The sequence below is a fragment of the Marmota flaviventris genome, chromosome 14, assembly GCF_047511675.1.
Source record: "Marmota flaviventris isolate mMarFla1 chromosome 14, mMarFla1.hap1, whole genome shotgun sequence".
NCBI classification, from domain to species: Eukaryota; Metazoa; Chordata; class Mammalia; order Rodentia; family Sciuridae; genus Marmota; species Marmota flaviventris.
In genome coordinates, this window is record NC_092511.1 from 37946142 (window position 1) to 37963867 (window position 17726).

At 39.9% G+C, this 17726-nt stretch overlaps 1 protein-coding gene across 1 annotated transcript; it reads left to right on the forward strand.

Moving 5' to 3' along the window:
• The first annotated feature begins 414 nt into the window (after positions 1–414).
• On the forward strand, positions 415–12983 carry Epcam (epithelial cell adhesion molecule). Its single transcript, XM_027934466.2, has 9 exons — positions 415–679; positions 3395–3502; positions 4156–4396; positions 5434–5499; positions 6738–6801; positions 7164–7265; positions 8274–8474; positions 11219–11263; positions 12925–12983. Exons 1-9 carry the CDS (start codon positions 604–606, stop codon positions 12964–12966), a joined length of 945 nt encoding a protein of 314 aa, XP_027790267.1. The 5' UTR covers positions 415–603; the 3' UTR covers positions 12967–12983.
• The last annotated feature ends 4743 nt before the right edge of the window (positions 12984–17726 follow it).

A 17726-nucleotide genomic window follows, 5' to 3' on the forward strand; every position in this document is an offset into this window, starting at 1 on the left:
TTTCGAAAAAAGTATAATAAACTGTCCGGTAAAGCTCAAAGGTCATCTTTTTTATTGTGCCCAGGGTGGTTCCCGGTTCTTAGTTTCTCTGTCACTCTCCCCGCCCCCGCGTCCCCCACCCACCCCCCCTTCCCGCGTACACTTTAGTAGCGTTCCTTCGGAGGAAAGGAAGCCTCAGTATTTTCAAACCTACTCTGGAGCCACCAAGAGTCCTATCTTCTTTCCTAGGGAGCAAGCACCTGGCAGCCACACGCTAGCGCCCACCTGGAGTGGGGGCGGCGCCCCCGACGGCTGCGGTGGGGATGGGGGATGGGAACCTGTCCCTTGCCCCGCCCCCAGGAGGTGACTCACTCCCGGCCCCGGCGGGCTGAGTCGAGAGGCCCCAGGAAGGGGCCGAGGGGCGGGGCCGCCAGGTGCCGCAGGTCTGCGCTCCACCCCGCCGCGCGTCCAGAGCGCTCACTCCTTAGGCGAGTTCCCACTTAAGTCCGGTCCACCGACGCGGATCCGCGCGCCCCAGGCCTCGCGCGCCCGGCTTTCTGAGCCCTAGTCCCTCCACCGAGTCGCGGGACGACGCCGCACCCCTCTTCTCGACGCGCGCGCAGCATGGCGCGCCCCCAGGTCCTAGCGTTCGGACTCCTGCTAGCAGCGGCGACGGCAGCGGTGGCCGCGGCTCAGAAAGGTGAGATGCGGACCTGGAGCGGAGTTGCGCAGTTGGGCCGGGCCGGGCCGGGCCCGCCGGGACCTGGCGGCTTTCGGCGCCGGAGTCGAGAATAACGAGGAAGGGACCGAGAGCCCACGCTTTGCCGCCTGAAGACCGGACGGCGCGGGCAGCGCGCGGGTCCAGGTCCTCCGCACCGTGGAGGCGGTGAGAAGGCGCCCGCCCACCCGTTGCGGACCGAGGGAGCAGCCGCCCTTTGCACTTGTCTCTAGAGAAAGGAGCCGGGTTGGGGCGAAGGGGCAGGCGGGGATCCGAGTGAGCAGGTTGGGTTGCTCCTAAGGCCACAGAACCCGAACCTCAAGCTGGGGCGCGCCCACCTCCCCAGCCCCAGCCGACTTTGGATTTGAAACCAGTCGGGTCCGGTAGCGGAGCCTTTGTGGCCGCTGCTATTCTCCCGATAGCAGCTCCTCCGGAGGCACCTGCAGCGGGCCCCGGATGTGGGCCTCGGGCGGGGACAGGTAACTGTGAGAGCCGCTATGCACCTGCGCGCGGGAGACGAGCCATCTGGGACTTGACTACCAGACGTGTTTTCCCTTTTCTAAGAATAATATGAGCATAAATCAAGTTTGTTGTAGGGAACCCAGAAATAAAGGTAATTGCACGGGGTAAAAATCCCATAATCCCACCACTTCGAGAATCCCATAATTAATAATTGGGTATATGTCTATATGTCTAAAGGCCCCTCCTTTAGACGTTGCTCTAAACACTGCCCTAAATCTAGACATGTAGGTTTTTATATCTCCCCACCCCACTCATAGCATCCAGAGTTTTCCATTTCCTTTAGTCTTTAAAAGCAAGATTTAAATGGTGGGTGAACAATAGGATGGTCAGTATCCAAATGTTGGAATATCGTTTAGTTTGATTCCAGTTCTTCTTGCTCTGAAATAGATTGGCTGTGGTTGTTTGATTTATTTGTAAGATAGTATCTAGAAGTAGGGAAAATTGGACAAAGCTCTTAAGTCATGTTTTTCTACCTTGAATCTTGAGCTAAATACTTAATCTTAATTGCAACTTAAATGGGAAAATTAAAACCAATTGGAAACATGGGATATGAAGTGCTGATATAAAAATTCTTTTATTTGTCATGTGTTTTAAATGTTTGCACTATCTTAACTAGACAGATAAAGGGATTGGATGGGCTAGATGTAATATCACAGCACTGAGATCGAAGACTGGAGACTGGCCTGGGCAATTTAGTAGATCCTGTCTCAAAATAAAAAGGGGAGATACAGCTTAGTTCTAGAGCATCCGTGGGTTCAAACCCCAATACTGTGCCAAGAGGAAATAGTGGAGGGGCCAACTTGAAGTTAAAATGAACTTTCCAGGTAGTCAAGGATAAAACAATTAAACTGACATCTGTACCTCAATGAGTGTTTAGTATCACTTTGAGAATGGGATACTAGGGTTTGATGTAGTTAGGTAACAAAGATGCACCCACATGCAATCTAAAGTGTAATTTTTCCAAGATAGAAAATGTTCTAGCTGGGCTTGGTGGTACATGTCTATAATTCCAAGGACTCAGGAGGCTGAAGCAGGAGCATCACAAAGTCAATCTTGGCAATTTAGTGAGACCCTGTCTCAGAGAGAGAGAGAGAGAGGGAGAGAAAGTAAAAGGAAATGCTCTATGTTTCTACCAAGCAAGCATCCCTTAAGAAAATGGGGTAGAAGCCAGGTGTGGTGTTGCACACGTATAATCACATATAATCCCAGTGACTCTGGAGGCTGAGGCTGGAAAATCACAAGTTCAAGGCCAACCTCAGCAATTTAATGAGACCCTTAAATAATTTAGGGAGAACCTGTCTCAAAATAAAAGGGGGTAGGGACGTAGTTCAGTGTTAAATTGACCCTGAGTTAAAAAAAAAAAAAAAAAAAAGGGCAGTAACTGAAAGGCAGGGATTAACAGGATAGAAGAAGGGACAGAGCTGAAAGTAGAAGTATAGCAAAGGCAGAGCTGATAATGACCTTTGGCGAGCTGTGTTTACCAGCATTGTGTAGCTCAGTGATAGAGTGTATGCTTGGAATTCTGGATTCAATCCCAAGCACTGCAAAAACAAAAATAAAAACAAAAAACAATTGTTTAAAAAAATTGAAATGGGGATCCCAGGATGTACTCAGCGTTAGAGGGCTTGCTTCGTGTGTGAAAGGCCCTGGGTTCTATCCTTAGTACTTCAAAAAAGAAAAGAAAAAATTGAAATGAGATCGAGTACAGATTAGGCTATCTGTGTGTGTGTAATGTATACAAGTTGTGTAGCAGTTGCCAGGCAGTTAGGAAGCACTTAAATTATAGCTGAAAAAACATTTAGGACCACTTGTTAAGATTTTGTGTCCCTGTCACTTGGGCATTACTGTCAGAACATCATTTAGTAAGGACATCAGAGTTGATAGTTGGATTGGATGCTGAGGCCGGCTTTGAACTCATGATCCTCCTGCCTCAGCCTCCTGAGCCAGGCTGGATCCACATTTTAAATTACATTTGTGGGACTGGGGTTGTGGCTCAGTGGTAGAATGCTCTCCTAGCATGTCCAAGATTCGATCCTCAGCACCACATAAAAATAAATAAGTAAAAGGTATCATGTCCAGCCACAACTGAAAAAATAAAATTGAATTTAAAAAATTATATTTGTATGTGTGTGTGTGTCTGTATGTATGTATGTAATATTTATTTTTATTTTCTAGAATGTATCTGTGAAAACTATAAGCTCACTACAGACTGCTATAAGAATGAAAATGATGAATGCCAGTGTACATCCATGGGTACAAAAAATACTGTCATTTGTTCCAAACGTGAGTAAAATACTTTTTTTTTTTTAATATTTATTTATTTTTTTAGTTCTCGGTGGACACAACATCTTTGTTTGTATGTGGTGCTGAGGATCGGACCCGGGCCGCATGCATGCCAGGCGAGCGCGCTACCGCTTGAGCCACATCCCCAGCCCGAGTAAAATACTTTTACTACTGCCTTTAAGCTTATCTTTTTTTTTTTTGGTACCAGGGATTGAACTCAGGGGCACTCGGCCACTGAGCCACATCTCCAGCCCTATTTTTGTATTTTATTTAGAGACTGGGTCTCACTGTGTTCTTAGTGCCTTGCCATTGCTGAGGCTGACTTTGAACTCTCAATCCTCCTGTCTCAGCCTCCCGAGCTGCTGGGATCACAGGAGTGCTCTTTAAGCTTATCTTGATAAAGAGTTTTTTTTTTTTTAATTGATATGCTTCAAATTGGAAAGGGTTTTATTGGCTCAAATCTGAATTGTTTTGTTTTGTCATAATTATCCTACATCTGAAGCGTCTTATCTTCAGCAAGTAATTAAGTGTGGGAAAATGGAAATATGAAATAATCTTTGGCCTGGGAGTTTAGTGTTAGATTAAAAAGCGTTTTTCCCTGGGCATGTAAAACTACAGTTATTTTTCAGTTTGACTTTAAACTTTCTTTTCAGTGGCATCCAAATGTTTGGTGATGAAGGCAGAAATGAATTCCTCAAAGTCTGGGAGAAGAGGGAAACCGGAAGGGGCGATCCAGAACAATGACGGGCTGTATGACCCTGACTGTGACGAGAAAGGGCTCTTTAAAGCCAAGCAGTGCAATGGCACTGCCACGTGCTGGTGTGTGAACACTGCTGGGGTCCGAAGAACTGACAAGGATACTGAAATTACCTGCTCCGAACGAGTGAGGACCTTGTAAGTGGAGCTGCCCGTATTACTGTTTTTTTGCTTTTCAGATTTATTAGTTAAGTTTGTTTTTGTATGTAAATATGATTTCATGGTTTAGAATTCAAAATATAGGAAAGGGTGTAACTCTTTCCATCCCATCCCAGGCCCCATTTTCCCAGTGTACCTGCCTAGAACTGTGTCATCAGCTTATTCCATCAGCTTCCAAAGAGAATATATGAATTTAATATGTAGACAGACAAATATATATAAATATTTTTTTTTGTGTGTGTGTGTACCAGGGATTGAACTTAGGGGTGCTTAACCACTAAGCCACATCCCCAGCCCTTTTATTTTTTTATGTAAATGGTAGCATACTAGGCATGATTTTCCTTTCTTATTTTCACTTAACACTGTTCAGTATTTTAATGTTGGAATAGTGTTAATGTATGTAACTTAAGCTATTTCCATATTTGTTCATTTATTGTGTTGTGAAAGTAAGATAGGAGGGCTGAGGCTCAGTGGTAGAAAGACCCTGGGTCCAATCCCCAGCACCAAAACAAAGATTGGTGGGGAGAGATGGTTGTCTCCAGGATTATTTAATGGAAAGGAACAGAAACACACTCAAGCTGGCTTAAGCTAACAAGACTTTGTTAGAAGGAGCTGGAAACTGGAAAGGTGTCAAGCCCCAAATCCTGACTCTGCAGTTCTTTCTTGTGGAGACTCATGGTCAATTTTCTCTGGTTCTTTCAGTTCCCTTTTGTCTTTTTTTACTTGAGAAGGGCCCAATACAGCTAGCTTAGCCTTCACTTTCATGTGACTTTATATGTTGTAGCCAGAGGCCGGAGGGTCAATATGAGAAAGGGTGTTCCCTCTGGATCGGTTCTGTATGATGGATGTGTGAGAATGAGGGAAAAAATTATGGGCATATTTAATTACTGCAACAATCCTTGTTCTGTTAGCTCTATTGTAATTCCACTTGAGAATTTTAGCATTTTTTTGTTTATTAGGAAAATAGTATAAAAGATTGAGTTATAGACCGTTGTCACTGTCTTTTCACTTTACAGCTGGATCATGATTGAACTGAAACACAAAGCAAGGGAAAAACCTTACAATGTTCAAAGTTTGCAGACGTAAGTGCAATTACACGGATCCTATTTCCTTTCAAAATTGCTTCTCAGATATTTTCATTCTGCACCATTAGAAAAACTAAATTTAAATGCCTTTTCTTACTTTCTAAAAAAATTTTTCGAAATAGATTTGCAATAATTGTGCCAGTATTTCCTCACCAGTTAACAATATGCCCCATTGTCTGTTAAGTGAATGCACTTTATATCTATCTGTGCATGTACAGGTATTTTTCCTAGAACTACTTGAGAGCAAGTTGTAGGTGTCATGTTCCTTTCCCCTACTTGAGTGTATCGTTTCTTAGGAAAAAAAAAGGCGTTGTCATGTATAACCACTGTATGATGATCAAAGTTAGGAAATTAACCATAATCCCATATCATGCCAGTTTTCCCATTGATGTTCTTTGTAGCAAACTCCTCCACCTCATTACTGGGGATTGAATCCCAGGGTGCTTTACCACTGAGCCATATTCCCAGTTTTTTTTTTTTATTTTTAAAAAAATTTTGAGACAAGGTCTTAGTAAGTTACTGGGGCTGGCCTTGAACTTGGAATCCTCCTGCCTTAACCTACCTGGTAACTGGGATTACAGGTGCCACCACACCAGTCAGGGTTTGCATTTTTGATATGAAAACTATACAAGTGATCTTGTGTCCTTTCCAGTACTCACGTCAGAAGGTCCATAATGTTACCTTGTCCCTTCACTGGTAATGTTAATTGCTTAAAGTGATGTCTACCAGGTTTCTCCACTGGTAGAGTTAACATTTTCCCCTTTGTAATTAATAAACTGGGCAGATTCTTGGATACTGTGTGAATGTTTTCTCTTTCTGTTCAGACTGGCTCTCAATAGTTTTGGTAACAATGAATGATGCTAGCCTGAACCAATTATTATTATTGCTTGCAAAGTATCATGAAATTCTTAGCACTGCGGGGCACAGTGCCTTAGGGCTGTAATCTCAGCAATTCAGGCAGCTGAAAAAGGAAGATCATAAGTATGAGGCCTGCCTAGGCAACTTAGCAAGACCATGTCTCAAGAAATAAAAAGGATTAGAAATATATGTAACTCAATGGTAGAGCATCCCTGGGTTCAGTCCAGTAATAGCCCAAATAATAATACCAAGAGTAAAAATAATAAAAACTTTGAAATGATGACTGTAGACCTCAAGCTATCTGCTTAGTTAGAAAGCAGAGCTGCTTCTTATTGCACAAATTTTTTTTAAAAACACAAATTTTTAATTATTTACAGTGCAATTCAAGAAATGATGACTACTCGGTATCTACTGGATCCAAAATTTATCACAAATATTCTGGTATGATTTTTTTTTTAAATATATGAGTTTTATCAGAAAGTTGGTGGGACAGTATTTATTGGGCATAAGGGCAGATGGTGTAGTAGTGGTAAATGCATTTGAGTAGCAACATAAGTCCTGGATACTTAATGTGAAATTCCTGTTGATATTTACCTTCTGTAGCCTTTGAAAACCCAAGTTTTGCTGTCTTATTCCCTTGGATAACTTCTTCAATTATTAGTGATAAATTTACTTAGTAATGGAAAAGAATACTTCTGCATGTAGATTACAGAAAAACAAACACTAAATATTCTATTGAATGTTGATATTTTCATATGCTTTTGATTATACTAATAATCTGTATTTTCTACTGTTTCCCTCAGTATGAGAATAATGTTATCACTATTGATCTGGTGCAAAATTCTTCTCAGAAAACTCAAAATGATGTGGACATAGCTGATGTGGCTTATTATTTTGAAAAAGATGTAAGTATAAACTTTATTCATGTGTTCAGAAATATAATGTGTGGGGCTGGGGTTGTGGCTCAGTGGTAGAGCCTTTGCCTCGCACATGTGGGGTACTGGGTTCGATCCTCAGCACCATATAAAAAATATAAAAATAAAGATATTGTTTCTGTCTACAACTAAAAAACAATATTCTTAAAAAAGAAAGATACTGCTTACTAAAAAAAAAGAAATATAATGTGTGTCATGCTTCAGTGGAGTCAAGATCTTTTATTACCTTTTTCTCCACATGTAGTTCAACTTTCTCTCTGATTCTTAGAATCAAGTTTGTTTTCTTGGTCATTCATATACACCTTTCTTACTTGTATGTATATTTGTGTGTCTATCAAATTTTTCTGCCTAGATTATTTCATCTTCTTCCTCCTCTTCCTCTTTTTTTTTTTTTTAATTGTAGTGCGGAGTTCAAACCCAAGTCCTTGAGCATGCCAGGAAAACAGTCGACCACTGAGCATACCTGCTAGCCCTCTTCTCTCTCATACTTATTATTACCTCCCTAGTAGTTACTTTGGGTGTATATTCTCCCCTATTCAACTAATAATTTACATGGGCCAGAGTTTACATTTCTAAAAAAGCTATGTTAACTGGTGTGATTGAAATGTTTTGTTTACAAAAAGTTTTGTTTAAACTTTTATGATAATGAGATATTTCTGTTGAATCTGAGATTTTTTTTTTTTTTTTAAATCCGGACTTGAGTGGGGTACAGGGATAGAAGGACAGATACATGAAATAAGATTGGTTATATGTTGATATTTTTTAATTTGGGTGTTAGCTTCATTATATGAATCTGATTTATATGTGTTTGAAATTTTCCTGTAATTTTTCAAAGATTTCAGTGGGTCAGATCATTATTACTGAAACCATAAAGATTCTTGGCAGCAGTTCTTTGGTACACAATTGGCATGTAATTTAATTATAAGTGACTGAAATTGGTTTGCTTAGATGTTTTCGTTTTTCTCCTTTTTATTATAGGTGAAAGGGGAATCCTTGTTCCGTACATCAAAAATAGACCTGAGAGTAGATGGGGAGCAACTAGAACTGGATCCTGGTCAAACTTTAATTTACTATGTTGATGAAAAGGCCCCTGAATTTTCAATGCAGGGCCTAAAAGCTGGTATTATAGCTGTCATTGTGGTTGTGACAATAGCAGTTATTGCTGGTATTGTTGTCCTGGTAAGTACAGAATAAGTAAAAAATTTCATTTAAGGATATAGCTTTTTTTTTTTGTACTGGGGATTGAACCCAGGGGCACTTAACCACATCCCCAGCCCTTTATTTTTGCATTTTATTTAAAGACCGGGTCTAACTGAGTTGCTTAGGGTCGCACTAAGTTGCTAAAGCTAGCTTTGAACTTGTAGTCCTCCTGCCTCAGCCTCCTGAGCTGCTGGTATTATTACAGGCATGCATCGCTGTGCCCAGCAAGGATATATTCTTTTACTTACATTTTTTTGCCCCCAATATTGGGGATTAAACTCAGGACCATATGTATATGTTTAAGAATATATTCCTTTTTTTCCTTAAGTACTAGAGATTGAACCCAGGGGTATTTTACCACTAAGTTGCTTAGGGTCTTGCTGAGTCTGGCCTTGAACTTCTGATCCTCCTGCCTCAACCTCCCAAATTGCTGGGATTACAGATGTGCACCATGTCATGGGCTTTCAGATATATTCTTAAAAGTTAAGAGCTGTGGGTGTAGTTTATTGGGAGAGTGCTTGCCTTGCATCCATGGAACACAAGGTTTGATCTCTAGCATGGCAATAAAAGGGAAAAAAAGTTAATTAAAAAAACTGCAGGGCTGGGGTTGTGGCTCAGTGATGGAGCACTTGCCTTGCGAGGCACTGGGTTCAATCCTCAGCACCACATAAAAATAAGTAAATAAAGATATTGTGTCCACCTACAACTAAAAAAAATATTTTAAAAAATAAAACAAAAAAATTTGCTTACTGGGCATAGTGCACACACCCATAATCCTAGCGTCTTGGAAGACTAAGGCAAGAGGATTGAGAGTTCAAAGCCAGCCTCAGCAATTTAGTGAGGTTTAAAGCAACTTAGCAAGACCCTGTCTCAAAATAAAAAAGGGGATAGGGATGTGGCTCAGTGTTTAAATGCTCCTGGGTTTGATTCCCTGTTCAAATTCCACATTCATGTTCTAAAACATATTAAATAAAGCAAAATTTTTATCCACCCCCACTAATTTTATAATTCTGTAGTGAATGAATGTCAAGCAGGGTGGTTCTCTTCTGTAATCCAAGCAACTTGGGAGGCTTGCTCAACATCAGTAAATTTCATCAACACAACAGAATTCAGAAATAGATTTGAGGGTATGTAGGAACCTATATATTTAAATTTTTGAAAAAAAAATTTTCAGTTATAGATACAATATTTTGTTTAATTTATTTATTTTTATGTGGTGCTGAGGATTGAACCCAGTGCCTCTCACATGCTAGGCAAGTGCTCTCCCACTGAGCCACAACTGTAGCCCTATATTTTTAACTCAGTAGAGTAATCCTCCTCCACCTCAATAAAACAAACGTTGAATTCCTATTTCACCCCACCAGGGCACAGGCCATGTTGCCCAACTGTGTGTGACAGGTGTATTTAGAGCCTAGTAACGCGAACGGAATAGGCAGAAAGATAAGTTTCAAGAAAATTAACTTAGAAAATGTTTCTATAACTTTGTGATAAGGAAAACCATCTAAGGCAAGAAATCTAAAATCCATAAAAGACTATATCTCTATAAGTTAAACTTTTTTTTTTAATTTCTTTTTTTGGTACCAGGAGTGTTAACTACTGAGTTAACCACATCCCTATCCTTATTTTTTATTTTGAAACAGGGTTTCTAAGGTGCTTTGGACCTTGATAAGTTACTGAGGCTGGCTTTGAACTTGCCATCCTCTAGTCTCAGCCTCCTGATCTGCTAGGATTATAGGCGTGTGCCGCTGAACCTGGCTGAGCTGGAACTTTTGATCTTCCTGCTTCAGCCTCCTGAGTATCTGGAATTCCAAGCATGTGTCAGCATGATTGACTTAAAATTAAATGTTTGTGACATTTTGTATGTCAAAAAATATTATAAAGTAAAAAGTGTGAAGCTGGGCCCCATGGTCAAACCTATAATCCCAGGTACTTGGAAGGTTGAGGTTCCAGACTCGCCTGGGTAATGTAATGAGTTTCTATATTTAAAAAAAAAAAAAATCAATGATAGACTGGGAAAAATATTTATGATTCTTAAAAAATTGATATTATGCATAGTATGCAAAGAGATCCTACAAATTGATGAGGAAAAAAAAGGGATGGCAACTGGTATAGATATACAATTTATAGAAGAGTACTTTCAGATAGCAAAGCCAACACAAAAGATTCATAGAAATCTATTCGTCCTGTAGAAATGAAATTACAAGTTGCAAAAAGGAAGCACAAAGTTTGTCTTGCAGTGCTGCTTTTAAGGCTGAATCTGGAAAATAACCTGAGTGTATATTAGCAGGAGGATGCATGAGTAAATAGCAGTATTCCATGCTATGCTCTGTTGTCAGTGAGTTCAGTCTAGCTCTTTTGATCTGGAAGATCAAAAAAATCTGTTCCAAGATGGAATTGATATAACATGATCCCATTTTTAGACCCCCAAACTTACATACATGTGTTTCTGTGTTTGTTTTAATACGGAAAAAGAAGAATGTACATCAAACTCTTAAATTGCACTAAAAGATGATTCACTGTTTTCTTGATATATTTTTTGGTTTGTTTCAATGGTTGTGGTGCACTTTTTTTAGGTTAATAGTCAATTTTTGACTTAAGAAACATATTAATAGAGTTTGAAATTGTTCAGATGGAATTATGGTACATTAAAAGCACATACATCAATCTAGACTTTAATGTTTGAGTAGCAATACTAAAGTAGTAATCATTTATCTCCCTTTCAGGTTATTTCCAGAAGGAAGAAAACAACAAAGTATGAGAAGGCTGAGGTAAATGGACTGCTATGTAATTTTAAAAAACCCTGTTTAGTCTCTCATTCTTTAGTAGTAATTGTTCTTTCCTAGATACTGATGGATCTCATTTATACTGAAGGTCCTTAGGGTCTTAGGGACACTCCTTAGGGTCTGAGAATGAACTCTTACCTCTTAATGTATGAGTTTCATGGCAGACCACCTCATATTGAATTCTGCTTCACTAGTGTCAACATTTAAAGGAATCTTTTAGAGCCATATTCTAGTGGAGTCATATTAGAAAAGCTCCTTGTGGTTAATGATCTGATTTATTGTGTCTGTATCAATAAGTAATAATAATTTAAGATGAATTTAATTTGTCATAGTAAATCTATTACATACTAACTAGTTCTGCACACTGGGGTGAAGTCGGTTTCAGATTGTTAGTGTGTGGCAGTCACTTGGAATTGGATGTGGACATATTTGTCCTTGAACTCTTATTAATAACATTTTCTGCATATTCACCAATTTTTGTATATTTGCATATTTATTTGTAGTTGTATAGGTGCCACTTATTAATATTTTATAAAATAACAAAAACAAATGTAAAAGAATATTGAAAAAAATCTAATAAAACCAGAAAGTTCTAACATTTTCTTCCTGTTCCATAATAGATCACCTGGCTTATCTAATTGGGATCATAGGCCCAGGAGACTGTCCCTGAACTGAATATTGACAGGCAAAATGATATAATATATAATTAAGAGCAATATAGACCTGGGTTTGGCCACTTACTAACTAGACAGTACAACTTCTTTAAACCTCCATGCTTTCTTAACTGAAAAAAGGAGATAATAGTACAGACCTGCTGTCATTGTTGTTTCAGTTCTACCCCTAATTAATAGTGAGATCTGGGACAGGTCACTTAATTCTGAACTTCAGTTTCCTGCTAGGCATGGTGGCTCTCGCCTTTAATCCCAGCAATTTGGGAGGCTGAGGCAGGATGATTGCAAATTTGAGGCTAGCCTCAGCAATTTAATGACACCTTGTCTCAAAAACAAAGGAGGGGGCTAGGAACGTACTTCAGTGATAAAGTGCCCTGGGTTCAGTCCCCAGTACTGCTCTCCCAAAAAAGAACTTCAATTTTCCTCACTTATAAAATGAAAGATCAATAATAGAAAATGATGCTGAGTACAGTGGCACATGCCTGTAATCCCAGTGGTTTGGGAGGCTGAGGCAGGAGGATCTCCATTTCAAAGCCAGCCTCAGCAACAGCAAGGAACTAAGCAACTCAGTGAGATCCTGTCTCTAAATAAAAGAGAAAAAAGGGCTGGGGATGTGGCTCAGTGGTCGAGTGTCCTGAGTTCAATCCCTGATACCACCATCCCACCCCTACCCCCTGCAAAAAAATAATATGATTTGATTCTTCCTTGGTATAAAAATAGCATGCATTTAGTAAAAATCTTGTCTGTTCTTAAAGGTCTAGTTTATTCTTTTCCAAAAAGTCAACTTTGGCCATTTTGATTCGAATAACAGCTTGGATAATGCCTATAATGTGTTTCCTTGTAATATAACTTTCTCTTTTTTATTTACATAAATGAGTCATTCATTTAAAAACCTAAATAAATAGGTTTTTGAAAAACTATTTTACAATGAACAACATTATTTTAAAATTTCTGTACTTTCCCCCTCTGTTTCAGATAAAGGAGATGGGTGAGATGCATAGAGAACTCAGTACATAACTACTGTAATGTGAAGATTAACTACAAGAAAGGAAGTTATCAAAAGAACTCAGATTACGAACATATGAAGATGGAAAAAAAAGGGAGACCTTTGAGGGTTACTATTTTGTTGGTTAACATCATATATTTGTAATAATTAACTTGTACTCACAATATAAGCAACTTGAAATTGGCATTATCAATCTTAAAATTTGACCAGTGTCTTACATGTGCAAATCTAATAATATAAAACCAGATACTTTGGCTGAATAGGTAAAATTATTTATGCTTAATATTGAAGAGTGTGCATTAAATATGCTTCCACAGTAGTGTTTGAATGATTTGTGATTGAAACTGCCTTTCTATTTACTTTGACACTTGTACATAAACTTTTTTTATGAAGTATGAAATAAAACATTTTGAATTTCCTAACTTTGTTTGAATCAAATTTTCTAGCATTTACCTCTGATAAATAATTGCTGAGGATGTAGCTCAGTGGCAAAGTACATGCTTAGCATGCTCAAGGCCCTGGGTTCAATCCCCAGCACCAATAACTAAAACAAAACAAAAATGCTCTGAGTGCTAATTACAAGTTAGAATTCTGCATAAATATTTACATGTGTAATATATAACACATGACAATATAGAACTTTTACATAGAAAAATAATTTTATTCAGAATGAATCTTAATGTTCTGTTTTTTGGTCTTGTGTGTTGAGGAAGAATTGATGGAGAATATTGTAAATTATTACTATGGTTGAGTTAGAGCAGCACTCAGTACATGCTTTATTAATCTATCTAGTTTTTTTTTTTTTTTTCTGGTACCAGGGAGTGCCATATCCCTAGCCCTTTTTATTTTTTGAGATAGGAGCTCACTAAATTGCTTAGGGCCTTGCTAAATTGCTGAGGCTGGCTTTGAACTTTTGATCCTCCTGCCTCAGTCTCTGAGCTGCTGGTGTTACAGGCATGTGCCTCCGCTGCTTGGCCCCGTTATCAATATCTTAACATAATAAACAATTATGGTTCAAATGCGGGCCTTCACATCAGTACTAAGAAAGGATCCTTTCCTTCTGCAGTGCCTCTCTAGTGCCCTCTGCTGACTAAGCTTCAGATCCACTTTCACAGAGCAGGCAAAAAAAAAAAAAAAAAGGGTGAATTTTATTCAGGCTTGCCCAACTACCTGTAATCCTAGCGACTCTGGAGGCTGAGGTAGGAGGATGGAAAATTCAAAGCCAGCCTCAGCAAGAGCAAGGTGCTAAGCAACTCATTGAGACCCTTTCTCTAGATAAAATACAAAGTCGGGCTGGGGTTGTGGCTCAGTGGTTGAATGCCTCTGAGTTCAATCCCTCGTACTGCCCCCTCCCCACCCGCAAAAGGGGAAGTTTGAAAGGGGCAATAAATCACTAACTGGCACATTCTTCAACACATTGCTTTCTAGTCTGTCCTATTTCTTGTGAATATATTCTTACTAAGGTTGATGCTGACTAATTAGCAATGAATATTCTCCAAGGTCTGTCACTGTGCTGAATGTTCACTGATTTCTTCTGGTTATTTTTCTCTTCCATTGACCATATCGATACTGATGTTCCCAGGATTTGTCCTTATTTCTTCCACCATGCGGCCTGTGCAATGGTTTCATTAATGAGGTTCTTGGCATAAAAGTTAGCTAGAAGAGATCGAAATAAAACACACAGACTCAGTTACCTTATTTCTATTGCCAGGTCCGAGACGGCTCCCCTCTCTGGCTCAAACCTCTAACCGCCCAGCAGGGCAGCAAGGATTACTCAGGGCTAGCAGGAGAGAGCGAGCGAGCACGCCAGGGAGTAGCCTTTTATTGGGGAACAAGAAATTCAGGGGATAATTCCATCCAATGAAGGTTGAGGGGGGGCCGCACTCCAAGGTCAGGGTCAGTGATTGGGCCCCCGGGGTCAGTGGTCAGTCACACCCCCACACGGACGGGTTCTCTCATCAGGAGAGGGCCGGGAAAATTCCGACACAGCCAGAAGCCTCAGACCCAAACCGGGAGTCACCCAGTCACGAGTGAGAATGGCTCCCCACATATTTCTGTCTTTCCTCCTAGAGGACTTCATCCATTCTCTTGACTTAGTTACCATCTGACTATATGATAACAGATGCACAATTACCATTTCTGTTCATCTTAAATTTTAGACTGTTTCAATGATGTCACGTCTTTCTCCATAAACCTTTCATCTCTCCCTCTTTTTCCCTCCCTCCCATGAGAGGGTCTCATGCATCTTAGTCAAGTGCTGTATCACTGAGCTACATCCTCAGCCCCACTTTATTTATTGTTTTCTCAAAATCAGTTAATGCCCACACCATGAACCAAGTCCAAAGTTCCTTTCCTTTTCACCTCCATTCTTCTAGTTGCCAGACCCTGTGATTCTCCTTCAGAAATGTTTTTCTCTAATGTCTTAAACATTTTCACTGATCTCTGCCACCAATTTATTGCATCTCTCCTGAACAATCTAGTGACCGAAAATTATTTGCCTAAAGTTGTTTTTCCCCCCAATTCTGTATATAGAACCTCATGTATGCTAGGCAAGCATTTTATCACTCAGCTATATCCTTAGTCCCTTGCCAGTTATGTTTATAAATTCAGTTTCCCAAGTGAGATAGGGAATTATATGAAACTTAAGTAAGACACAATTATTTAATATAACGTAAGAGTTTATCATCAGCAGTTAATACATCTATATGGTTGAATAAACAGATACTGTTAAAACAACCTCTTATACAAAATGATTACAAGCACATATTCAATTCTAATTTGAAGCTGGTCTTCAAGCATGCCAAATCCTCAATGACATTTTGTAGGAAAAAATATCTGGAATCATCAGCTATCTTCTAAGTCTGGTTAAAGGTCATTGTCCTCTGTCAGGGCTAATAGCCTGCTGGATGAATTTTCTAGACTTTATGCCAGTTAAAGTCTTACCAGAAATGGTAATGACTTCCTCAACAGGAACCATATGTAAAAAACTTAAAAAGTACCACACAACTTTACTGGGCCTGGTGGTGCATGCTTGTAATCCAGCAACTCAGATGTCGAAGTAGGAGGATCCCAAGTTTGAGGTCAGTCTCAGCAAGTTAGCAAGACCCTGTCTCAAAATTAGAAAAACAAGAACTGGGGCCGGGCACAGTGGTGCATACTCGTAATCCCAGCATCTTGGGAGGCTGAGACAGGAGGATCACAAGTTCAAACCCAGCCTCAGCAAAAAGCAAAGCTCTAAGCAACTCAGTGAGACTCTGTCTCTAAGTAAAATACAAAATAGGGTTGGGGATGTGGTTCAGTGGTCAAGTGTCCCTGAGTTCAACCCCCAGTACTGCCCCCGCCCCCGCAAAAAAAAAAAAAAAAAGAAAACTGGGGATGTTGCTCAGTGGTTAAGGCTCACTGGGTTAAATCTTAGGTACCAAAAACAAACAAGCAAACAAAAAACAACTTAGGAGTCTGAAACAAGAGGATCACAAGTTCATGTGCCACCTGGACAACTTAGCAAAACCCTGTTTCAAAAAATACAGAGGCTGGAGATATAGGTCAATTGGGAGAGTGCTTGCCTCGCATGCACAGGACCTGAGTTCAATCCCCAGCAGCATCAAAAAAAAAAAAAAAAAAAAAAGGGGAGCCTGGTGCAGTGGCTCTGGAGGCTGAGGCAGGAGGGTCATGAATTCAAAGCCAGCCTCAGCAACAGGGATATGTTAAGAAACTCAGTGAAACCTAGGCTCTAAATAAAATACAAAAAGGCTGGGGATGTGTTTCACCGGTTAAGCACCCCTGGTTTTAATCCCTGGTACCAAAAAAAAAAAAGGGCTGGGAATGTAGCTCTTTGATAAAATACACCTGGCTTGAGTTCAAACCTCAATACCACAAAACAAAACAACAACCCCCAAATCAGTAGATGTTGATAAAATGTTTGCCACTATTACTTATTATTTTGTATACTGGTGATTGAACTCAGGGGCACTCAACCACTGAGTTGCTTAACACCTCACCGTTGCTGAGGCTGGCTATGAACTTGCGATCTTCCTGTCTCAGCCTCCTGAGCCACTGGGATTACAGCTGTGTGCCACCATACCTGGCACCAATATTATTAACTGTGAATAAACATACATAAGTATCATCTCTGTCCTTTCCAGGTGTACAGTAAGAAAGGCAAATATATTCCTAAAACAACATGGTAAATATTGTAATAAAATCTAAGAATTAAGTGGGACATTGGAGGAAAATGCAAATAATTACACTTGTGGAAGCTGAGCAGGCTTTCCTAAGATGTCTGAGTTGAGGACAAGAGGAAAATCCAGAGTGGACAATACAAAGGACTGGGGAGGGCTAACTGTGTGAGGAAGTCACAAGGTGCAAAGGAAAGGAAGTTCTTGGCCGCAGATCAGAGTTAGGGAAAGAAGAGGGGAATGTTGCCAAGTTAGCTACGATGCTGGGAAGGTCATGTGCAGTCAAATGGTCCAAACTTTCTTCAATTATCCAAAGCATTTGAATTTTAACCTGTAGGCCATTTGTTTCTGAATTGAACTGATTGTCAAGAATACTCAAGAAGCTGATTTATTTTTGTTTTTATACTTAGGGGATAGAATCCGGGGGGCTTTACCCCTGAGTTACATCCCTAGCCCTTTAAAAAATAATAGTAATAATAATTTTTTGAGACATTATCTCACTAAGTTGCCCATGCTGGCCTTGAACTTAGGATTTTCTTTCCTCCTAGAAATTCTAAACCTCCTAGAATTGCAGGGAGTATAGGCATTCACCATCA

Bases quoted from the DNA above. Each gene is read 5' to 3' on its own strand.
- Epcam (XM_027934466.2), top strand. From the start codon at position 604: ATGGCGCGCCCCCAGGTCCTAGCGTTCGGACTCCTGCTAGCAGCGGCG. The intron at 8,475-11,218 runs GTAAGTACAGAA...TCTCCCTTTCAG, and splicing joins TTGCTGGTATTGTTGTCCTG to GTTATTTCCAGAAGGAAGAA. The intron at 11,264-12,924 runs GTAAATGGACTG...CCTCTGTTTCAG, and splicing joins CAAAGTATGAGAAGGCTGAG to ATAAAGGAGATGGGTGAGAT.